The sequence below is a fragment of the Ovis canadensis genome, chromosome 1 (genome assembly GCF_042477335.2).
Source record: "Ovis canadensis isolate MfBH-ARS-UI-01 breed Bighorn chromosome 1, ARS-UI_OviCan_v2, whole genome shotgun sequence".
Lineage (NCBI taxonomy): Eukaryota > Metazoa > Chordata > Mammalia > Artiodactyla > Bovidae > Ovis > Ovis canadensis.
Genome location: NC_091245.1, coordinates 113,145,316 through 113,167,934, shown reverse-complemented (window position 1 = coordinate 113,167,934; position 22,619 = coordinate 113,145,316). Strand labels below are relative to the sequence as shown.

General features: G+C 51.7%; 2 protein-coding genes and 1 long non-coding RNA gene across 24 annotated transcripts; 2 read left to right on the top strand and 1 right to left on the bottom strand.

The window, feature by feature from the left end:
• Positions 1 to 527: 527 nt before the first annotated feature.
• On the top strand, positions 528 to 15,082 carry ARHGAP30 (Rho GTPase activating protein 30). Of its 4 annotated transcripts, none has more exons than XM_069546296.1 (12): positions 528 to 1,018; positions 5,539 to 5,641; positions 7,307 to 7,451; positions 8,607 to 8,689; positions 8,809 to 8,916; positions 9,680 to 9,807; positions 9,978 to 10,149; positions 10,228 to 10,331; positions 10,410 to 10,487; positions 10,763 to 11,149; positions 12,360 to 12,625; positions 12,718 to 15,082. In XM_069546296.1, exons 1-12 carry the CDS (start codon positions 922 to 924, stop codon positions 14,323 to 14,325), a joined length of 3,279 nt encoding a protein of 1,092 aa, XP_069402397.1. In that variant the 5' UTR covers positions 528 to 921; the 3' UTR covers positions 14,326 to 15,082. The 4 variants fall into 4 exon arrangements, with proteins under 4 accessions (XP_069402397.1, XP_069402399.1, XP_069402400.1 ...); XM_069546298.1 differs by having other exon boundaries at positions 563 to 1,018; positions 12,360 to 12,454; XM_069546299.1 differs by having other exon boundaries at positions 637 to 1,018; positions 7,311 to 7,451.
• LOC138416906 (uncharacterized) lies at positions 9,560 to 12,058 on the bottom strand. Its single transcript, XR_011247877.1, has 4 exons — positions 10,746 to 12,058; positions 10,201 to 10,337; positions 9,927 to 9,973; positions 9,560 to 9,846 (listed from the first exon to the last, which is right to left on the bottom strand). It is a non-coding gene; the product is annotated as an uncharacterized lncRNA (long non-coding RNA).
• Positions 15,083 to 16,446: 1,364 nt separating the features above from the next.
• Positions 16,447 to 22,478, top strand: USF1 (upstream transcription factor 1). 19 transcript variants are annotated; one of them, XM_069546307.1, is made up of 11 exons: positions 16,447 to 16,808; positions 18,665 to 18,757; positions 19,132 to 19,181; positions 19,344 to 19,428; positions 19,801 to 19,902; positions 20,138 to 20,333; positions 20,582 to 20,669; positions 20,808 to 20,866; positions 21,011 to 21,105; positions 21,357 to 21,485; positions 21,722 to 22,478. In XM_069546307.1, the coding sequence occupies exons 5-11, from the start codon at positions 19,804 to 19,806 to the stop codon at positions 21,809 to 21,811; spliced, it is 756 nt and encodes a 251-aa protein (XP_069402408.1). In that variant the 5' UTR covers positions 16,447 to 16,808; positions 18,665 to 18,757; positions 19,132 to 19,181; positions 19,344 to 19,428; positions 19,801 to 19,803; the 3' UTR covers positions 21,812 to 22,478. The 19 variants fall into 19 exon arrangements, with proteins under 19 accessions (XP_069402408.1, XP_069402402.1, XP_069402409.1 ...); XM_069546301.1 differs by having other exon boundaries at positions 16,458 to 16,808; positions 19,344 to 19,459; XM_069546308.1 differs by having other exon boundaries at positions 16,674 to 16,808; positions 18,665 to 18,772; positions 19,344 to 19,459.
• The last annotated feature ends 141 nt before the right edge of the window (positions 22,479 to 22,619 follow it).

Here is a 22,619-nt window from a genome sequence, read left to right as displayed (position 1 = left end):
GTCTCCACAAGACCTTGAGCCATCTCTGAGAGTCCCCAGGTAGGACAGTGGAAGGGAAGACCCCTTCCAGGATAGGCAGTAACTCAGTTGGGCAGTATTTTATATCCTATCTTTTATTGGAGTCTTACTGCAACAGGCCTGGAAAGTAAACAGCAGTGTAAAATGTTTATGGTCAAAGAACCCAAAACTCAGATGGGTTCCACAGGATATTAGAGTTGGAAGGATTTACAGGTCGTCTTAGTCTTCTCTTCATTTTTTTCATATGTGTGGAAACCAAGGTTTAGCGCGGTGATGTGGCTCAAATGACACTGCAGGCGTGTGAGAGTCGGAGGCTGGGCCTCCTGCCTCCTTAGTGTGCCCTGCACAGCCCTGCGTTGCTCTGCTCCCAGGCAGTTCTGGGGTATCAACCTCAGACCCCAGGATTCTGGTCTCTAGGAGTGCCAGTCACCTGCTTGTGCCCCAGGCGCTACCACCCCACCCAAGGGCTCTGACATCACCTCCTCTTGACCAATGAGCAGAGGCCCAGCAATGGGTGAGGATGTGAATGTCAGCTACCTCCCCCACCCCAGCCCTGTGGTTGCAAAGATGCTCTAACAGGAAGCGGGTTTAAGGAGCTGCACGGCTTCCTGCCGCCCCAGGGCTGAGCAGGGCGAGAAGGGCGAGTGCCAGTCTCCGCCACGAGACACAGCTTCTTGCCGGGGTCCTAGCAGCTTCCTCTTCCACAGCTACTTCCGTGTGGCCGGGGCCCCAGAGGCAGGAGCTGCTGCCCATTGCCCAGGCCACCCTCCACCCCCAGTTCTGAGCCCTGCCCCCCTGGGGCCAGGCCAAGCCCAGAGGTTGGCTTGGGATCCCATGGGGGACTAGTAGGGCGAAGGTCTTGGGGGACCTAGGTGGCTGGGCCAGGGCCCTGGGGCTCCGGCCATGAAGTCTCGGCAGAAAGGAAAGAAGAAGGGCAGCTCAAAGGAGCGGGTGTTTGGGTGTGACTTGCAGGAGCACCTGCAGCACTCAGGCCAGGAGGGTAAGGAGGCCAGCCCGGAGCTGCTGTTGGGTGGACGGAGAGGCACGGGGCTTCTCCAGCCTGATCGAATTTGAGGGTACAGAAGCAGTTTTTCCGGGAGCTCATGGAGAAGGGGCAGAGGCATGGGGTCACCCCCAGGAGGCTGATGCGCAGGCAGAGCCGGAAATGTGGCTCGGTGAAGAAGACTGAGGAGCTCTTCCGTGGGGCCGCCTAGGGTGAAGAGCCTGGGGATGAGAATGAGGACACTTGAGAAGGTGGAAAGACTGGAAACCCGGGAGAGGGAGAAGAAGTAGCGGGGAGAAGATGACAGCTGTGGGACAGGAGGGGAAGGCTGAGGGGACAGGGTCAGAAAATGAGCGGCTGAGGAGCATGGACAGTCCTTGGGTCTGAATGAAAGAAGGCGTAGAAGGGCCCCTGGAGAGGGTGCGGGTGGTACATGGGAAGGATGGGGATTTCCTGGTTGGAGGAGAAGAGGTTACAGGCCTTTGGTCTCTTTGCAGCCTTGCTGGGCCACTGGGGTAGGGGTGGTCCTCTCCCCAGTCTCTGTGATTCTCTGGTTTTCCCTGTGTAAAGGAGAAGCAGGTTCAAAGTGGAGGGTAAGGCGAGAAGCTGCTAAAATGCGGAACACCAGAAGAGTAGGAGGGATGGCCTGAGCCTGGTTTGAAGGTGGGGGTGGAGGGTACAAAGAAAGGTGAGCATGAGGACTGCCCGGGGACAGCACCCCAGCACCCTCCCTGGATTGCCTAGGAGGGGCTTGGGAACCAGCAGGGCCAGAACAACACTGGCCCCCAACTATGCTTGGTGTGGAGTAGACACTCAGAAACATTTCTGGATTTGGCTTGGAATTGAATGCATATATTCTGACTTGCCCAGCCCAGCTTGTTTTTTGGTACTTTGAGCTCCTCCCAAAGAAGGACACGATTTCTATTGCCCACCGCCCCCCCCCCCCAACCCCACCCCAATCTGTCATTTCCTCTTTGTCCTCCTCTCTGCTCTGGGCTGTGGTGCCTGCAGTGGGTCCCAGCTCATTTCCTGCTCTTAGGCCCGCCCCTGTGTCTCCAGACGCCTCCTTCCCCTTTTCTCCTCCCCTAGAGGCCCGCATCCCCACAGGCCTCGCTTAAGGGAAAACCCGGGCCCCCAGGAAGGGTGTACAACAGCTGAAGTGGTTTCTCTGCACCTTTCTCTTCTCACGGGGCAGAGCCCAGCAGCCAGCGCAGGGCTAACAAGTGGAATCACAATCTTGAGAAAGATGGCTCTTGGCCGAGGGCCACATGCTTTAGCTGGGTCTGATGTTCTTCTAGTTCTCTGCAAACCCTCGGTTCAGCCTCCTCATCCTGGCACTGTCCTTCCCTGTGGACCCGCTGCCAACCTCCTGTTGAAACGCTGACCCCACAGCCAACCCAGATCCCACTCCTGTAACCTTCCTGGCCTCAGATGGTGCGGGGCATGTTCTCTGAAAGGGACAGACAGGTTGCTGGGTCCAGATCCTAATGAATCCCACAGAGAGAGAGAGAGAAGCACCTCCTGCCCTTCACCAAAGCCACATCTGAACCCAAGAGTGGAGGAGAATCTTAGGCTGCAGGGCAGTAGCGCAGCCTTCCCCCATCCCTCCAGCTCCTCCTAGCGCAGACCGGTGGAAAGTTGAAGGATAGAGAGAAGCCATAATCGGCTTCGCTCTTTAAGCTAAGACCCAGCAAAAGTGAAAGTCCAGGCCAGCTGTGTTTCTGGTTAATTTATCCTGATTATCTTGGGTTCCCAAATCCTTGCTGCTCTGCTCCATTTCAGCAACCTCTCCCAGCTCTTTGCCTCAGATAGGTCTCTTCCTTCCTAAGCCCTTATGTGTGTTGAGTTCTTCCTTTTTCTAAACTTTAACTCTTTGAGACCTTGCTCAGGTTTCTGATTCTCCAGGTTGCTAAGCTTAAGGCCCTCCTCCCTGACCTACCCTTTGACTCTCTTTGACTCTACCACCCCAACTCTGAGTCTTTCATCTCTGACCCCCATTTCTCTTATCTCTGTCTCCCTGACTCCCCCATCACTCTGATCCTGTTATCTCCTCCCCCATCTCCTTGACCCATTTCCCCTATGGCTTTGACTCCTGAGGCTCTCGAATGTCTTCTTTCACGGCCTCCTCTGGAGGTTCAAAAATCAACAGAGAAGGATGGGGAAGACCTGACTTGGTTGCAGTTCATGTGAAAAGAGCTTGGGATTTAGGTGACAGCAAACTATTTATGAGTTAACAGAGTGATGGCTAAAAGAGCTGGGCTAGCATTAGAGAAGAGCGACAGCTTGAATGAGGAGGGTCTGCCCCGTCTCTGCATTCAATGCTGGGAAACTGAGGTTGGGAGACCCTGGCAAATGGGCCCAGATCCTGAAGCGATGGATGTTGAACTGCAGGGCCAGGACTAAGATGAGGCAAGAGAAGTGACTAGGGCACAAAATTTAAGGAAGCTCTCACACTCAGGGCCAGGCAAGTGCCCTAGGTGCCTCTTTCTTAAGGAGGCATTCACTCTCAAGATCATTTATGTGCACAGCTGGCTCTGGCATGACCCTAAGAGTGAGTGCTTCCTTAAATTTTGCAGCCTTCAAAAAAAAATGTGCAGCCTTGGTGCTTTCCTTCTCCTACCCAAGTCCTCATTCTGGGGTGCACGAGGGTAAAGGGTGTGGACACCAGGTCATACAAGGAGGGTTCAAAATAGTGCTTGATGGATTTATTATTTTCTTCTGTATTTCTAACTTACTTAATTCCACAATGAGCTTGGGATGGATGACTTCCAAAACGCCAAATAAAAAGAATAAATGACTGAAGGAATTAAGTTGAAGGGAAAACAAGAAGGGTGAGCTCAGTGCCCAGAAATGCATTTCAAGTAGTTCCATATGGTTCCAAAATTTGGGCTTCCTGACACTTAAAAAAAGGTAAACATAATCAGATATAAAATTCATAACGCCCACATGAAAAATATAGGTGGCTTAGGAGAAGCACATCTTTTTCTGACACACACAAGACAGGATTTTCTCTGCTGAGTCTCAGTTAATTGGGCCCAGTGTTTTGTCTTAGGCAATATTCTCTATTAAATCTCCAATTCATTGACTAATTCATTGAGTAATTTAATAAACATCTGTTGAGCACCTGCTCTGTTTCAACACTGTGCTAGATGCTGGGGAGGATGTTACTATTTGTCAGAAGGTATAGATACAAAATATACTAATCATAACAAAGTACAATAAGTACTATAGTACAGATATAAACAAAGGACCGTGGGAACTATAAAACAGATAATCAGCAAAGTGTTCAGAACTGGAAGTGATGTCTGAGGTGTGTTTTGAGGAATGCATAGGGATTCACCAGGCAGAGACAGAGAGGAAGGCATTCCAAGCAAGGGAAAACATGAGTGATGGTACCAAGGCTTGTTCAAGGAACAGCAAAGGGCTGGACCATAGGATTTACTGGGGGCGGGGGGGCGGCGGCGCGCGGAGAGGGGGCTGGCTGGAACTGGTAAGGCTGGATGGCAGTTGGATCTGGTTTGTGAAGGGTCTCATGCAGTATACCTGTAGAGGAGCTTTTATTTTATTCTGTGTTCGTAAGCTAAGCATTGAAGATTGGGGTGGAGCAGAGTCTATATGTAGCAAAGGATTTCAAGCATGGAAGTGCTTTAGAAAAATACCTTTGTGGCCTTGTGGAGATGAGATTCAATGCATGGTTTTTGAGGTTTTCCCATGATTGAGACACCATGACAGATAAGATGAGGGAAAGCAAGATGGGTCACACTTAGATCTTGTCCTTAAGGGGCTTACAGTCCAGTAACTGGGGAAGGCTCTAAGGCAGGGGGAAATAACACAGTTTTTTGCATTCTTGGATTTGAATTCTGGCTCTATCAGGTTGATACTGGGCACTTATTACTTCTTTGATCCTCTGTTTCCATGTCTAATGCACAGTGCTTGGCACATAGGTGCTTTTCTCCTGAAGGGACCAATTTGAAGGTCTGTTACAATTTTGTGTACCTTCCTATGACAGACCTAACATCCGTACATTTCACTAACCAGAGGAGGTGCTTCACAATAATGCCCACCAGCTCTGTTCCATCCTGGTTGGAAGAATTAATGCTCCTTTCACTTCTGTAGAGTGTCAGTAAATGCACTTTGAAGACCAGTTTTTTACCTCTTCCAACTGCATTGCTGTCCCTCTAAAAATTTTGTAGCAGCAACTAGTAATTACAGAGAGAGAAATTTCAGGTCAATAAAGGCAGAACATTCTAATGGGAATGGGAAGTCTGGGGAGGCAGTGATCTCACCCTCACTGGGGGAATTTATGCCAAGACTCTAGAACGAATGGGCAGAGAGATTATAACAGGTTGGCAGGCTGGAGCTGATATCCTGCAAGAATCTTTCTGACAAGTGTTTATTCCATGAGTTTTGCCTTCTATCTCCCCAACCCCCTTCCCTGGTGTGTCCATTTCTCAGACGCTCTGGGATCTTTGATCTCCCAGACCTTCTGATTTTTCTCTCCCCTTCTGCGTCCCCAGTGCCCCAGGTGCTAAGGAGCTGTGCAGAGTTTGTGGAGGAGTATGGCGTGGTGGACGGGATCTACCGCCTCTCAGGGGTCTCTTCCAACATCCAGAAGCTCCGGTGAGTCAGGCAGTGAGGGGAGGGCTCTGCCGCCATGAGGCCAGGAAGCCAGAGGGGTGAGGGAAACTGGGGAGAAGGAAACACAGGTGATAGGTACTGTCCAAGGGAGGAGCTCTAGTCTCCTCAGGAAAGGCTGACACCGTGCCCCACACTTCCCACAGGCTAGCCTGCACACGCGCAGGCACACACATACCCACTCCTCCACTCCCACGTGTATCCACGCAGCTTTAAAGACAGCTTTAGATATAATTCACAGGCCATAAAACTTACCATTTGAAAACGTAAAACCCAATGGTTTTTAGTATATTTACAAGGCTGGGCAACCTCCACCACTGTCTAATTCCAGAGCATCACCTCCAAAGAAACCCTATACCCACAGTCCCATGTCCCTTCTCCCCCAGCCCCGAGTCTACTTTCTGTCTATGGAGTTGCCTATTCTGGACATTACACATAAATGATATCATATAATGGGAACTTTCTATGGCTGGCTTTTTTTCACTTAGTATGTTTTCAGGGTTCATACATGTTGTCACATGCACCAGTACTTCATTTCTTTTTATGGCTGAAAAATATTCCATTGTGTGGTGTTATCACATCTTGTTTACCCATTTATCGGTTGATGGCTATTTGGGTTGTTCCTACCTTTTGGCTGTTATGATTAATGCTGCTATAAACGTTTTGTGTACGAGTATTTGTGTGGACATATGGTTTCAATTCTCTTGAGTATATACCTAAAAGTAGAATTGCTAGGTCGTATGGTAACTCTATGTTGAACTTTTAAAGAAACTGTCAAACTATTTTCCATAGTAGTTGCATCATTTTACATTCCTACCAGCAGTGTATGAGGGTTCCAATTTCTCCACATCCCTGTCAACATTTGTTACTGTGTATCTTTTTTATTATAGCCACCATAATGGTGTGAAGTGATATTTCATCTATATTTGCATATTCCTAATAGCTAATGATGTCAAATACTTCCTTGTGCTTATTAGTCATTTGTATATTTTTGGAGAAATGTCTATTCATAAACTTCGTTCATTAAAAAAAATAGGTTATTTGTCTGTTTTGAGTTGTAGGAGTTCTTTATGAATTCTGAATATTAGATACTGACTAAATCTATGACTTGCAACTATGTTCTCCTGTTCTGTGGGTTTTCTTCATTTTCTTGATAGTGTCCTTTCTCACACAATAGTTTGTAACTTTGATGTTAAATTTATCTATTTTTTTCCTTGGTTGCTTGTGCTTTTGGTGTCATATCCAAGAAACTGTTGCCTAGGTCCAAGGTCATGAAGATTTACACTTACGTTTCCTTCTAAGACTTAGTCGCATCCATCTTGGCACGTAGCCAGAAACACAGATTTTAGGCTCATTCCTCCACTTCTACTGACTCCTACATACCCCTATGCTGCTGCTCACACCTTCTCTACATCCTGACATGTATCCCTGTTCATGCATAGGTCCACTCACCCACCTCACATCCACTCTGCAGGTTGACAAGAACAATGCCTTAAGCTTGCTGCCTCATGTGCATACACGCCCCAAGCTCTTCCTTCCAAGTTTCATACACACTGGCCCTCGACCCTGCCTGGAGCCCATCTCTATAGCTCCCCCTCTCCCCACACTGCCCCAGACCCTGCCACTCCTGACTACTCTGCACCTCCCCAGGCAGGAATTTGAGGCTGAACGGAAGCCAGACCTGCGGCGAGATGTTTACCTTCAGGACATTCACTGTGTCTCCTCCCTCTGCAAGGCCTACTTCAGGGAGCTGCCAGACCCCCTGCTCACTTACCGGCTCTATGACAAGTTTGCTGTGAGTTGAATGGAAGAGAAGGCTGAGGGTGGCCGCTGTGATGGGACATCCCAGATGAGTCTAATGCCAGACAGAGTCCTAGGGACCCCGCATGGCGGAGACCACATGGAAACGACAAGACCCTTCCCTACAAGTCTCCTGGTCCTGCTGTCTCCGCCCTCCCCCGTCCCTCCTTTCCCCAAGGCCTGCAAACCGCACACAGTGCAGGGGCAGACGGGGAGAGCAGACGCTGGAAAGCCCTTGGAAATCACCTAGACCAGAGCTTCCCTACATTTCAGAGAATGAGAACAGTTTCAGGAAGCCAAATGTTTTTCAAATGTGCCCTTCTGTGAACTGTGATTTGTGTGTTGAACATCTCTTGAATAAAAAAAATACATGACAGGACTTCCCTGGTGGGCCAGTGGCTACAGCTCCCGCTTCCAATGCGGAGGCCAGGGTTCAATCCTGGTCAAGGAACTAGATCCCACATGCCACAGCTAAGACCTGGCACAGCCAAATACATAAATAATGTTTTAAAGGAAAAGAAAATACATGGCAGAAGCGCTATCTTGAACTGAGTAACATTTTTACTTATATTTTTTAAAGTATTTATTTATTTATTGGTTGCACCTTCTAGCTCATGGGATTTTAGTTCTCCGACCAGTGACTGAAACGGGGCCCTCGACTGTGAGAGCTTCCTAACCACTGCAGGGAACTGCCTTGAGTAACGCTTTTAAATTAAGTTGCATTTTATTGAGCATGACATCATGTAGAGATCCTGAACAGCCAGGGCATGCCATTCAGCCCAAATAGACCAGGCTGAGCGGGCATAGGCCTTCCCGGACACCCTGAAATAAACCATGGCCCCTGGCACGCCCACAGGATGAAACCCCGAGTGTTTCCCAGTACCAGAACACTGCTGATGAGGGCGCTCAGGCAGAGAGGTGACAGGGAGCTGCTCAGTGTCACACAGCCCTAAGTGGCATAGCCAAGAGGCAGTGACAGCTCTCTGTGGGACCCAAGTTCTGTCTGCTACTCCAGTGTGCTTCGAAGATCCAGGGTTGGGGCACGGTGTGGGGTTGAGCACAGATTGTTTCTGAGAGTTTGGCTCAGAGCTCTGGGGAGGCCGCTGGGGCAGCACCGGGCCACCGACTCCTGCCCCTTGCTCCCAACCAGGAGGCTGTGGCAGTACAACTGGAACCTGAGCGCTTGGTCAAGATCCTAGAGGTGCTTCAAGAACTTCCGGTCCCCAACTACAGGTGTGTGGGGCTCCCCCCACTAAACCCAGGCTCTCTCTTTACCTGGGGCCTTGACTTGTCGCTTCTCTTCCGGCCCCCACCCTGTGTGAGCTCTGCCCCATGACGCCTCCTTTCTGCAGGACCCTGGAGTTCCTCATGAGGCACTTGGTGCACATGGCCTCATTCAGCGCCCAGACCAACATGCACGCGCGCAACCTGGCCATCGTGTGGGCCCCTAACCTGCTGAGGTGGGTGCGTGTGTGGGTATCCTGGCGGAGCCTAGCCCCTGGGGAGCTGCTTGAGGATGGAGTGTGGCTGTGTGGTACTGGAGAGGGCTCTCACCCAGAGAGAACAGGAAGGCTCAGGATTACACGGTGTGGTCTGGAGCTCACCTATGGGAGCCCTTTCTCTGAGCTTGAGTAAAGTCCCTAAGGACGGGGCCTTTGTGTTTTATTTTTGGCCACACTGAGTAGCATGTAGGGTCTTTGTTCCCCGTCCAGGGATCAAATCTGTGCCCTCTGCAGTGGAAGGGTAGAATCCTAACCACAGGAGCACCAGGGAATTTCTGGGCCTTTATGTTTTCTTATACTGTGGTCATTTAGTTCAGGGGCTGGAGCAGGACAGGAGATGGGGCAGTGCAGAGTGTGGGAGCTGTGGGGGTTGGGGAGAGGTGGGGGTGCGATGGGCCTTGTCAAATGTTTGTTGAGCAAATATCTTGGAGAAGTGGCCTGCATGTCACTCCCTGTGGTGCACGGTAGACTATGAGAAGTCCTGAGATTTGTTATGCACAGGCACCCTGGTGGGGAGAGGAGGTAGAGACTAATATCCTGAGGAGGGTGTCCAAGAAAGCTTCCCGGAGGAAATGGCCATTTGAGACTCGAATCATGCATGTTGATTAAAAGATGGAATGGGTTTAATGGCACTCAGAGGAAAGGGTGTAAGGTATTTTTAGGGAGAATCTGAATGGGGAAATGCGGTGGGGCTGCAGGGCAAAACTCCACACCTCCACAGGTCTAAGGACATAGAGGCCTCAGGCTTCAATGGGACAGCAGCTTTCATGGAGGTGCGTGTTCAGTCCATCGTCGTCGAGTTCATCCTCACGCATGTGGACCAGCTTTTTGGGGGTGCTGCACTCTCTGGTCAGTGTCCTTCCCACCCTTCACATCACCACTCTCTGCCTGGGGAGTCACATCAGAGTTAGAGAGTTACCCTACCTTGGTAGGTAGTGAGTGGGAAGATGCAGTGAGGAGGTGGGTACCTGAAGCCCTCTTTCTGTTCCGGGCTGGCCAATTCCTCTTTCTTTTCCTAGGTAGTGAAGTGGAAAGTGGATGGCGATCACTTGCAGGGGCCCGGGTGTCAGGCAGCCCTGAGGACCTTATGCCACGGTCCCTGCCCTACAATCTGCCTAGCATCCTGCAGGCTGGTGACGGCCCCCCCCAGATGCGGCCCTACCACACCATCATAGAGATTGCAGAGCACAAGTAAGGCCTTCTTCCTGGGCCCTTCTCCCTGCATTGAACGTCAGGCTCCACCTGCAGTGATTTCTCCATTCCCTCCAGGAGGAAGGGGTCTCTGAAGGTCAGGAAGTGGAGATCCATCTTCAACCTGGGTCGCTCTGGCCATGAGACCAAACGCAAACTTCCACGGGGGGCTGAGGACAGGGGTAAGTCTGTGGAGATATAGGGGGAGTTCTGCTGAGGGTGCACTAGGTCCTGGCTCTATGCACATGCCTGTCTTGCAGAGGACAAATCTGATAAGGGGACTCTGCGGCCAGCCAAGAGCATGGACTCACTGAGTGCTGTGGCTGGGGTTAGTGATGGTGAGTATAGGTGTGCACTCGTATGTGTGTGGGGGAGGATGGGTAGGGATGGCCAGTGACTCCATCTCCAGGGAGGGGAGGGCGTTCCTAAGTATGTGTTGGTGGGGTGATCTCTGCTCATCTGGTTGTGAAGGGTTGGCAGTGGTGGCTAAGGGAAGCTGCGCCTGGTGCCTTCCAGGCTATAGACAAAACAGAGGGCACTCTCCAGAGCCTTTCTGAGGTGTGTCCAGGCCCCTTGTGGCTGAGGTTATGGCCTACCTTTCTCTCTCCCACAGAACCAGAGGGGCTGCTAGGATCCAACAGTCCTCGGCCAGGCCCACTGCTGACGGAAAGCCTGGAGAATGAGTCCGTGGAAGCGGCAGAGTGTGAGCAGGAGCCCGACCCAGAGGCACTGGGTGGCACGAGCTCCGAGCCAGGCACACCACGACCTGGGCGGTCAGCAGTCCGTGCTGGGGGCAGCAGCCATGCAGAGCGCCGTGCTGGCGTTCATATCTCAGAGCCCTACGATGTCAACCTCCCAGCACACATCAGCAACATGCTCAACATATCCTCAAACATCTTGGCGGGGCTTGCCCGTGGTCTTGAACGCCCTGCCCCACAGCCTCGGCCAAGCCCTGCCTCTGGCCCCGGTCCTGGCCCCGGCCTTGGCCCTGGCCCCCCAGGTGAGGACCCAAGGACTGCCCAGGGCTGGGAGAAGGGACTAGAACTCTAGGCTGAGGCTCTGAAGCTGGGAATCTGCCCTGGACTGTGGGTAGTTATCTTTAGCTGCCTTTTCAAATTCAAGATTGAGGGAATCCAGTAATATTATTAGGTTGTATGAGCTTCACGTAGAAAGGCTCTCTGGCAGCCTTAGATCACTGACACACCCAAGAATGGGGATTTGTGTCAGATATATACAATAGGGATTACTAAGTACAAAGTAGAAAGATATAATAGTTGGCTATCCAGGTAGCTCAGTGGAAAAGAATCTGCCTGCCAATGCAGGAGAGGCAAGAGACCTGGGTTTGATCCCTGGGTTGGGAAGATCCTCTGAAGAAGGAAATGGCAACCCACTCCAGTATTCTTGTTGGGAAAATGCCATGGGCAGAGGAGCCTGGAAGGCTGCAGTCCATTGGGTTGCACAGAGTTGGACGACTGAGCACAGACACATTAACAGGCGACACGGGTTCAATCCCTGCTCCAGGAAGATTCCACATGCTCAGGGAAACTAAGCCCGTGCATCACAAAAATAGTGAATAAGAATAGCTAACATTAGTTGAGAGCGTATGATATGCTTTGTTAAGGACTTTGAAGGCATTAGCTCCTTTCATTTTTTCATAGTGTTGACTCAGGTATTGTTATTGTCCTTACATTACAGCAGTGGAACCTGAGACTTATGTTAAGCAGTTTGGTAGGAGGTGGCACAGCTGGAATCTGATCTGTGCTCTGACTCCAGTTCCTAAGTGTCAATAATGAGAAGTACCGAGGCAGCACTGGGTAGTGGGTAAGGATACTGACTGCAGAGTAAAGCAGACTGGGGTCCAAATCTGGGCTGTGCCACTTGTTTGTGTGACCTGGGACACATTTCTCTGAGTCTCAACTTCCTCATATATATAATGGGGATACATACCTGACATTATAAAGTTGTCTTGTGGAGAAAATAAAGCAATGCGTTATAAAACATATAGCACAGTGCTTGGCGCCTGGCAGGAGCTCTAAAAGGCGGCCATAAGCCAATAGTTAGGGATACTGGTCAGAGAGGACTAGCCACAGGAAGCATCTATGCTGGGAATGTTGGGCCCATACTGTAAGCAGTGCGAGGAAGACTGACCTTGGAAATGGTCAGAGCTGGTCTTGACCTTAGTATTCCTGGGACTCTCTCTCTCCCAACAGATGAGAAGTTGGAGGCAAGTCCAGCCCCAGGTCCCTCGGCTGACTCGTGCCCAGTGGACGTGGCCCCTGCCTTGGAGGACTGCCTGTCCCAGGAGGTGCAGGATTCCTTCTCCTTCCTAGAGGACTCAAGCAGCTCAGAACCTGAGTGGGTGGGGGTGGAGGACGGGGAGGTGGCCAAGGCAGGACCAGCAGGAGCAGCCTTCTCCCCTGGGGAGGAAGACCCTGGGATGGGCTACCTGGAGGAGCTCCTGGGAGTTGGGCCTCAGGTAAGGAGGCGCTGTGCTGGGTTTGGGGGTGTTAAGGAACCCAGAGGGTGGACAGGGCCACCGAGTCCTAAGCCATGATGCTGTATTTACAGGTGGAGGAGTTCTCTGTGGAGCCGCCCCTGGATGACCTGTCCCTGGATGAGGCACAGTTTGTCCTGGCTCCCAGCTGCTGTTCCCTGGACTCTCCTGGCCCCAGGCCTGAAACAGAGGAGGAAAGCGGGGAGGAAGTCTTCCTGAGTGCCTATGATGACCTTAGTCCCCTTCTGGAGCCCAAACTCCCAAGCTGGGAGGGTCCAGGCAGTGAAGAGGAAAAGGTGGCAGGGTCTGGAAGACAGGAGGCTTCAGGACAGGATGAGGGCGAGCAAGCCTCGTGTGAAGGTGGAGAGGACCAGGGGGAGCCTGGAAGCAGACGGGACACCGACGAGGAGGCTGAGGGGAGGCCAGAGAGTGGCGTGGAGGGCAGAGAGGCCACTGAGGAAGGAGCAGAGGCTGAGGGGAGCCAGAAGGTGACTGACAGTTTGAAAGAAGGATGTGGGGAAGAGACAGAGGAGACAGAGGCCACGGGAGAGGAGTCCAAAGGTCAGCAGGAGGGTGAGAGAACGGAGGAAGCTAAGGGTGTGGGAGAAACTGGAGGAGAGCAGGCTGAAGACAAGGGGAAGGAAGGAAAGACGGAGAGACAGGAAGGTGCTGAGGAAGGAGACGAAGCCCAGGGAGCAGCTGGAAAGCACTCAGAGCATGAGGCCCAGGAAAACCGAATTGCTGAAGAGAGCTGGGAAGTTGTACACAGACAAGAGGCTGAAGGAGGCAGAGAAGATGAGGTCAAAGGACAAAGGGGAGATGAGGGTCAAGAGGCAGGAGAAGACCAAGGAGATGGTGAAGATAGCAGGATCCCAGAAGCAGCAGCTGAAGGAGGAGCAGGGGAGGTCAGCAAGGAACGGGAGTGTGGACACGGAGAAGCTGAGGGAGACCAGAGAGCTGGAGGTGAACGTGGAGAAGAGGGTTCCCTCCCTGAAGGGCCACAGGTCGAGGCCCTGGAGGTTGACAGTGCCAAAGAGGGCAACTCCCAGTCCTCTGAGACAGAACAGGCAGCCCCACAGCCACCTCGGCCAGAGGAGATGGATCCTGAGGGGCAGCCCAATCCCCTTGGCTCAGCTGGTGGTGTGGGCATGCGCCTGGCTTCCACCCTTGTTCAGGTCCAACAGGTCCGCTCTGTGCCCGTGGTGCCCCCCAAACCACAGTTTGCCAAGATGCCCAGTGCAATGTGTGGCAAGATCCACGTGGCACCAGCAAACCCATGCCCAAAACCTGGCCGGCTCGATGGGGACAGGCCCTGGGGCTCCCGAGCCTCCCGCTCCTCTTGGAGGAATGGGGGTAGTCTTTCCTTTGATGCTGCTGTGGCCCTGGCCCGGGACCGCCAGAGGACTGAAGCTCAGGCAGTTCGGCGGACCCAGACTTGTACTGGTGCTGGGGACTACAGTCTCATCCCCAAAACCTCCCCCTATAGCTTGATCCCTGCCTACACTCCCCGGCCCCTTAGCTGCCTGGAGATCCCAGCTGAGGGCACAGATGGGTCTGGACCCCGGAGTCGGTTTAGCCTGCCCCCCAGAGAACCCCAACCTCCTGAACCCCTTATGTCCCCCCAGCGACGATCGTATGCATTCGAAACACAGGCTAACTCTGGGAAAGGTGAGGGACTGTAATTAGGACAAGAGCACTGGGCATAAGGGACAGTAGCTGCCTCCAGGGTCTTGGACTGTTTCATCTGCAGCCTGAGCAGCTGTAGTGCCCAACTCTATAGGTTTTGGCCCTCCAGCTTCTCTTTTTGACTGTGGGAAGCACTGTCTTGGTCTGTTTACCTGAGCTTGTCTCAGACACAAAGCACTTATCCCTTAGGAGATTCTTGAGAAAGTCACCAAGATCCTGTCCCCGGAGAGAGAGGTCACTGGCCAAAGGGAACAAAGAGTAGGTGGAAAACTTAACTGTTTCTCAAAGTGAAGAATGAAGGGGGAACTCCAGCTGAGGTCCTGCCTTCCTCTGAGGCAATGAACTCTTCATGGAAGTCCAGAGTAGAAGCGGGGTCAGGGCCAGATTGGAGCCTATTACACACAAACACTTTTAGAGGTTACCTATCCTTGTTCTACTCTTGGTCCCTTGGATACCTCCTGCTCCTATTAACTCCAGATTAGGAGAAAAATGTCCAGGAAACTCTTTGAATACACAGTATTTGTTGGTGGGACTAGTTCCTTTCCTAGCTCCCCAACCCTCTGCCTCCCTGGATCTCTAGGAACCGAGGTCTTATATAGATCTCTCTGGCCTCTTTCTCCTTTGGAATAACTTCCTATTTTAGGGAAGAGGGATGGTGTCACTCAGGCTCTGGGATTGCTTCTCTGGACAGGTTGGGGCCACAGGTCCCAAGGGGCAATATCTCAGAATAAATGCTGTATTTTTACAGATAAATAGTGTGATTTCTTTTTCCTCTTACTAAAGTCTTGAATGACAGATACCATATCTTCCAAGGTGGTGCTAGTACTAAAGAACCCACCTGGCAATGCAAGATACATAAGAGATGGGGGTTCCATCCCTGGGTTGGAAGATCCCCTGCAGGAGGAAATGGCAAACCACTCCAGTATTTCTGCCTGGCGAATCCAACAGACTAAGAAGCCTGGCAGGCTACAGTCCACAGGGTCACAAAGTCAGACACGACTGAGGTGACTTAGCACGCATAGTTATATTTTCATGTTTGGTCAAACGTTGCGTTTGAATCTGTTTTTATTGTCTGGGTGTTCTTCCTCAATTGTCGTGGTGGAGACCTACAGCTAGAAACTAGAGCTGGGTTCATGGTGGTCAGGAAATGAGGAAGGGAAACTTATATTTACATAATACTCTTTATATGCCAGTAATGCTAGGTATCTTACGTGCATAGAATCTATGCTCTTAATTTTTAGATAAGGTTGGCACTGGTATCTCCGTTAAAAAAAAATGTTTTATTTGGCTGCACTGGGTCTTAATTGAAGCATGTGGGATTTTCCATCTTAGTTGCAGCATGTGGGCTTTTTTTGTTGTTGTTGCTGCCTGCGAATGCATCCTTGTGGCATGTGGGATCTAGTTCCCTGACCAAGGATGGAACCTGGCATCCCCTGCATTGGGAGCACAAAGTGTTAGCCACTGGACCACCAGGGAAGTCTCTAGTATCTCATTTTGCAGGCAAGGAAACAAAAGTTAATCAGGTCAAAATGTCTGCCAAAGGTTTCAGAACGAACACGTGGCAGAGGTAGGTCTGAGACCCAAAATTGTCTGGCTCAGGGTCTGAACTCATTCCCTTACACCACACTACTTCAAATCCGTTAACGGTAGGTCCTGACTGAAAAGAATGGGAATTAAGACACTTTTCACAGAAACTGAGACACAAAAACGAGACGCCTTCGGGGTCTTGAGTGACTACAAAGGCTAATGTTGCTGTTTAGTCGCTAAGTCCTGTCAACTCTTGGCGACCCCACGACCCTAGCCTGCCAGGCTCCTCTGTCCATGGGATTTCCCAAGCAAGAACACTGGAGTGGGTTGCCATTTCCTTCTCCAGGGGATTTTCTCAACCATGGGATGGAACTTAGGTCTGCTGCACTGGAGGATTCATTACCGCTGAGCCACTAGGGAAGCCCAGCTAACACTAATACACATGAGCATATCCAGATTTATGTATGTCAATAGCCAATAGGAAACTTCAAATAGGTGGCCTGATTCAAGATGCCCTCCCAAATAGCTCTTTTTAAAGACAGCGCCTCTGCCTCCATCTGATGTCTGTCTTTTGATATAAGCTCACTTCTGGAACTAAAAAGGCCCTGGCCAGCAGATAAATGGTAGCACCAAGTTAATCGTCCTTCTCCCGTTCTTGCCTAAAGCCACTTGGACTTCAGTGTCCTTCTCCCAGGACCCCAAAGGGTTGTTTCTTCCCAGTACCAGCACCGCCCTATACAAGCCAGTATCTAAACCCTCAGCAACATGGAGGGAACGGAAGTCGGGCGGCTCGGAGGCAGAGACGGCTGGGTGGGTCGAGAGAGACACTTCCGCCCCTCACCAACATGGCGGCGGGCCGGGAGTGCGCATGATCAGCTGTCCCTAGAGATACCCGAGTCCGGAGAGGGAGAACACGGTCGGGGGAGATCGGCGGCTGCGGCGGCTTTGGCCGGTGAGTGCAGGACATAGCGGGAGTCTGGAGACTGGGTGAGCCGGCGACGCATAACAGCTTTGATTTTGTTTCCGTTTTTTAGGTTCAGGAACTCCTGGGGCGGAAGTCTTTGTTTTGAGGGAGGGGGCCGTGCCCAGTTCTTTATCTCCTACCCGCTTTGTGGGCCGCACTCACTCCCCGCCCCCGGGCGCGCACATCCCCGCCCTCCTGCGCTGCCAGCCGCGGGCCGCCGGGCCGGAGACCGCAGGGCTAGCTGAGCCCCCGGCGTCCTTCCCTACCTCTGAGGAGCAGCGCGGGCTGGGGGTGAGCCCGGCAGGGCTAGCCGGGTCACTGCGCGGGCCCTTGGGCTCGCGCCTGGCCGTAGCTCAGCTGCTGAGCGGCTGCTGGTTGGTGGGCCCGCAGGGAGACGCCGCATTCTCAGGCGAGGTCTAGGTGCTTGACTTCTTTGCGGACTTGATTTTTCCCTTTGTGTCCAGACTTAGCTAAGCTCTTTCAGGGCCCTCCTTCCCGGAGCGTGCACGCCACAACATCCTAGCTCACTTTCCGTGTTGCATACCCCTAAAGCTCAGGAAATGCTTCCGGATGTCCAACTAAGATTTGAATAAGTAGCCTGACCCCGTTGCTGATTGTCCTCAGAGGCTGCTCCTGGCTGACAGCTGTGGCATAGAGCCGCCTCTTGTACCCTGCCCTCTGTTTGACTGCTTCCTTTTGCTGTCAGTGCTGCAAGCTTCAGAGGGGCATTTCCTCCGCAGGTTTGGGGATGGAGCGGTAGGTGGTCTTGAAACACTGGTCCTACTTCCCCCTTAGGGGCTGGGATCTTGCAGCGCTACTTCCTGTGGACGGTTTCACTTTCAGTTCCTTTTTTTGGGGTTAACACTTTGGATACAAGCTTTCCATGACTCATCCGCTGAAGATAAAGGTTTGGGGGACCTTAGGGGCAGAGAATTTACAAAAACCTTACCCCTTTCCTGTCGAGATTATTTTATTGCTTTACGCTGTATAGCTGTTTCCTTCTGGAGGCGCCTTCCTTTGTTTTTCCTGCCCACCTCCCGCCGTCCTCCAGCCGTCTCCCCCCACCCCTAGCCCGTCCCCCCACCCCAAAACCCCCCCACCCCCGTTAGGGCCTTAAGGCAGGCACCTTGTTGATGGATTCCTCCCCCATTGTCTCCTCTTTCCAAACCCTAGAGTTTTCTCCGTTCTTGCTGGGTTCAGTTGATTTGGAGTTGTCATGGCAACATTTGAGCAACTATGTTGTTCTACAGGAAAGCTTGGTGAATAAAATAGTAGGGGCTTGAAGATGATACACTAGGGCTTTAAGGTCTTTTTAATGAATGACCTATATCTGGACTTCCCCAAACAACAGCCAGATCAGTAGAATGGGGCCCAAGGGCCAAGTCTGGCCTTTATGGTTCTGGAGGTTTTCTTTTCCTAGATCTGAGGACAGGAATTTCTTGGTGTTCAGTATATGTGCCTGAGAAACTGGAATAAGCATCAGGGTCTATGGTCCTGTATTTTTTGATAGCTGTGGTCTAAACATGGCCCTTCCTAATCCCGATATGGCAGATCATAATAGCTTTCATAATGATCCATCCAGAAATATGTTGTTTTTCAGTCTTTCAGTATAATTATCCCCTCTCCATCAGAAGATGGAGTGAGAATTGGAGAGGCAAGGAACATTATTTGTAGAATTGCTTTTTCAGTCATTGTAGGCAGCCTTCAGCATCCGAATGGAGAAAGCTGGTTGTCCCCTGCAGAAGATTGGTTATGTTCCAGGATGTGTCTTCATGGAGCCTAGGTTCTAGAAATAGGAGAGCTTTCAGTTTCCTAGACTCACTAGACTCCCTGATTTCTACCAGGACTTAGCACTCAGGCCTGTGAGGCAGGAGATACGAAGATTTCCAGAGAAGGACCAGTTCATCGGATGTGCCCCCTCACAGAGAGATGAAGGGGTGAGTGAAGAAGAGGTAGGGCCTGGAATGGGAGATGGGAGGCCTGGGAGAATGCAGAATGGCTAGGAGCACTGGCTCTGGAGTCAGGCAGACCTCAGTTTAGGTCCCAGCTATATCACCTAGCTATGTGATCTGGTTTTCTGTTTATAAAATGCAAGTAGTGCTACCTACTCATAATTGCTGTTCTTAGTACTAAATAAGATATTGCCTGTTAAATGCTTGGCTCAGTGCTAAGTAAATACCAGCTCTGGTTATTCTAACCTCCCCTAGCATCTGTTGGGAATGCCAATGAGTTTGGGAGCCATATGTTACTGGGCCAGTGAGCTTTTCATTCACTTTTTCCCTTATTCTTCCTCTTGTCCCTTCACAAACAGGCAGCAGAAAACAGCAGAAACCGAAGAGGGGACGGTGCAGATTCAGGAAGGTGAGTGGGAGAAACAGAACTGAGCTGAGGCCAACAGCCCATTGTGGTCTTGCCCCGCAACCCATGGGCCTATCACCTGTGTACCGTTTTCCTTTTAAATGACACACAAGTGCAACAGAGGGAGAAAAGCAGTAACTCACAGACTTTTTCCTTTTAATTCAGGTGCAGTGGCAACTGGGGAGGACCCCACCAGTGTGGCTATAGCTAGCATCCAGTCAGCTGCCACTTTCCCTGACCCCAACGTCAAGTACGTCTTCCGAACTGAAAATGGGGGCCAGGTAAGGGAGGGCGCCAGGTGGCTGCAAGTGTTACCTGTGGTTGGGATTGAGGGAGGTGATTGACCCTGTCATGGGGAGACTTGGTTTGGAGGATGAGGTGAAGATGTGGACTAATTGGAGTGTGGGAGTTGGAACGTGAGATTTGCAGTAGAGATCGGTATGGGGTGGGGGCTATGCTGAAACCACTATATGGGAAAAGGATGGGAAATGGCTAAGTATATGTCTCTGAAGGATTCTTTTGGGGGGGCCCTATCCAAGAGAAGCTTTATGAGGGGCTCTGGAGTCCCTAGCACTTACTTTCTTGTTCTTTCTTCCCCTCCTCCTTTCTTCTCTGAATCTAGGTGATGTACAGGGTGATCCAGGTGTCTGAAGGGCAGCTGGATGGCCAGACTGAGGGGACTGGTGCCATCAGTGGCTACCCTGCCACTCAATCCATGACCCAGGTACAGGGGTATGGGCTGCAGAGGGGACTTGAGCTCTGAGTAGTAAGATGAAGAAGGGAACTAATAGGATGGGTGTGGCTTGGGATAGTGCGACATCTGGGGCTGCCTTGACCCAAAGCACTAGACTCTTCTCTGGATGTTTCTCCCTGTCTCCTCACAAGAGATAGAGCTGCAGAGTAGTTCATGGGAAGTATCTGACTGTCACTTGTCTCTGTTCTCTTGCTCCCCTTCCCAGGCGGTGATCCAGGGTGCGTTCACGAGTGATGATGCAGTTGACACAGAGGGGACAGCTGCTGAGACGCACTATACTTACTTCCCCAGCACTGCAGTGGGAGATGGGGCAGGGGGTACCACATCGGGGAGTACAGCAGCTGTTGTTACTACCCAGGGCTCAGAGGCACTACTGGGGCAGGCGACCCCTCCTGGCACTGGTGAGATATTATGTGAGGATGCTGGCTGGAGGGGCTAGGATAGGCTGTGGGACATGGCTGGTGGGCAGTGGGCCTTTACTCGTGATCCCTTAATGATCACTAAGACCTGGGCAGGCAGTGTCTGGGGCTGCCCTTCCAGCAGGAGGCAGTGTGTCTTGTTTTAGAGGAGGAGTCCAGGGCCTTGTCCTTAGAACTTGGTGAGGGTCCTAGTCCTGTGTCCTGACGGAACCTCCCTTGAATCTTCACAGGTCAGTTCTTTGTGATGATGTCACCACAGGAAGTGTTGCAGGGAGGAAGCCAGCGCTCTATTGCCCCCAGGACCCACCCTTATTCCCCGTGAGTAACCCTTGTTTTTTCTCAGTTACCAGGAATAGTCTTGATTCTTTCCAAAGATTTCGTGCAGTTCCTCACCCCAGATTCCAATCTCAGTTTTTGACCTTGCCTCACTCTGGCCACCCTGGGCTCTATTGTTAGGAAGTCAGAAGCTCCCCGGACAACTCGGGATGAGAAACGCAGGGCTCAGCATAATGAAGGTAGGCACGATCCACATGTGAAGCTTGATGCTGTCTGGTGGGATTGGGGACCTCTCTGATGTTGAAGGGAGAGGTTAGGTGATTTTACCCTGGGGCCTTTGGTGAGTTCTCCCCAAGTCACCTTGTCCTCTACTTGCCCCACAGTGGAGCGCCGCCGCCGAGACAAGATTAACAACTGGATCGTACAGCTGTCCAAGATCATCCCAGACTGCTCCATGGAGAGCACCAAGTCTGGCCAGGTCATGGAAAGACCCTGGTAGTGGCAGGATGCCTGAATTCTGTCTCCTGGTGTTGCTTCCAGAAATGGTAGACAGTGGGCACACATGGCGGTAGCTCTTTCCTGTCTGTTTCTGAGGTTCCTGAATCCCTGGGAGATGTTATTTCACCATCCTTTAAGGGCAAATGAGGCCCAGAGTGTGAACATGCTTTTGGAAAGCAAGCCAGGTATTTTTATATCCTAGTCCTTATTGTGTTGGCTTTTTCTTAACAGAGTAAAGGTGGAATTCTATCCAAAGCCTGTGATTATATCCAGGAACTTCGGCAGAGTAACCACCGGTTGTCTGAAGAACTGCAGGGGCTTGACCAACTACAGCTGGACAACGATGTGCTTCGACAGCAGGTCAGACCCGCCCCCGCCATCCCCCTACCCCCCATCCCCCCATCCCCCCACCCCCCGCCACAGGACAGTTGTCCTCGACTTCCCTAGCCACCAACTCAGCTCAGGACTCCCTATTTTGTTTTCCATAGAGAGAGCTTTATCTTTACCTCGTCACTGGTGGGTGTCTGCATAAGTTCAGAGACTTGGGTGTGCTAACTTTTCTACCTATCTCCCTTGCTGCTCTTTCCCATGTCCAGGTAGAAGATCTTAAGAACAAGAATCTGCTGCTACGAGCTCAGCTGCGGCACCACGGAGTAGAGGTTGTCATCAAGAGTGACAGCAACTAACTCTGGGGACTTGGGCTCTAAGCTCTACAGCCCCTTTCCAAGAACTTCAGATAGCCCAGGAGCCACAGGCTAATAACCCCGTGCCCCTTTCCTTCACTGCCCACATTTGGCATGGGACTGGGGGGAGTTCAGAAGGCATATCTTTGAATTAAGGCCCTGTGATCTAGCAGCCTGCAGTGGTGTGAAACACACACATGGGCGTGCACCGACAGTCTCGCCCAACCAGCCCTACCATGCAGCCCCTGGGCCCTTGTGCTCCTCTTGCACAATGCATGTGCTGTCTCCATGCTGGACACTGGACACTAAACTGGGGGGCTTGCCCCGTGCTTGCTTAAAGTGCCAGCAGAGGGTCTGCTGACAAGCAGTGTTCTGGCTTGCCCCAGGACTGGCGCTTCCCACTGGTTCTTCCTTTCCCTGGAGCTCGAATGTGCTCCTCAGGACTCTGGGGAACAGGCTTTAGCAGGAAGTGGGGATCAGAGGCTTAGCAGTGGCTGCTGCTCCAGGAAGAGGAGATTGGCCAGCAATCAGTTGAGGCCTATGCAGGTTTCTGGCACCAGGGAGAACAGGAGGCAGGGCCCACTGGGGGCCTTACCCCATTGTGGGGACGGTATTTTTTTTTTTTTTTCCTTTTCTTGTTTTTTTTTGTAAGATAAAATGTTCAGAGCCATGACTGTCTGGGTCTTCCTCCCTTTGTGCGCTCCAGGCTGGGAGGGAGGGAACACACTGCTTTGACCAGCAAGGGTTGGGTCAAGTTGGGTGAGGTATCGGAGCTCCTATAGTTACGACAATGAGTCCTAGTACTTGGGCC

Coding starts and splice junctions, on each gene's coding strand:
- ARHGAP30 (XM_069546296.1), top strand. CDS start 922: ATGAAGTCTCGGCAGAAAGGAAAGAAGAAGGGCAGCTCAAAGGAGCGG. Junction 7,452..8,606: donor GGCTCTATGACAAGTTTGCT/GTGAGTTGAATG, acceptor GCTCCCAACCAG/GAGGCTGTGGCAGTACAACT. Junction 9,808..9,977: donor TGGGGGTGCTGCACTCTCTG/GTCAGTGTCCTT, acceptor TTCTTTTCCTAG/GTAGTGAAGTGGAAAGTGGA.
- USF1 (XM_069546301.1), top strand. Junction 19,460..19,800: donor GAACTGAAAATGGGGGCCAG/GTAAGGGAGGGC, acceptor CTCTGAATCTAG/GTGATGTACAGGGTGATCCA. Junction 21,486..21,721: donor ACGATGTGCTTCGACAGCAG/GTCAGACCCGCC, acceptor TCCCATGTCCAG/GTAGAAGATCTTAAGAACAA.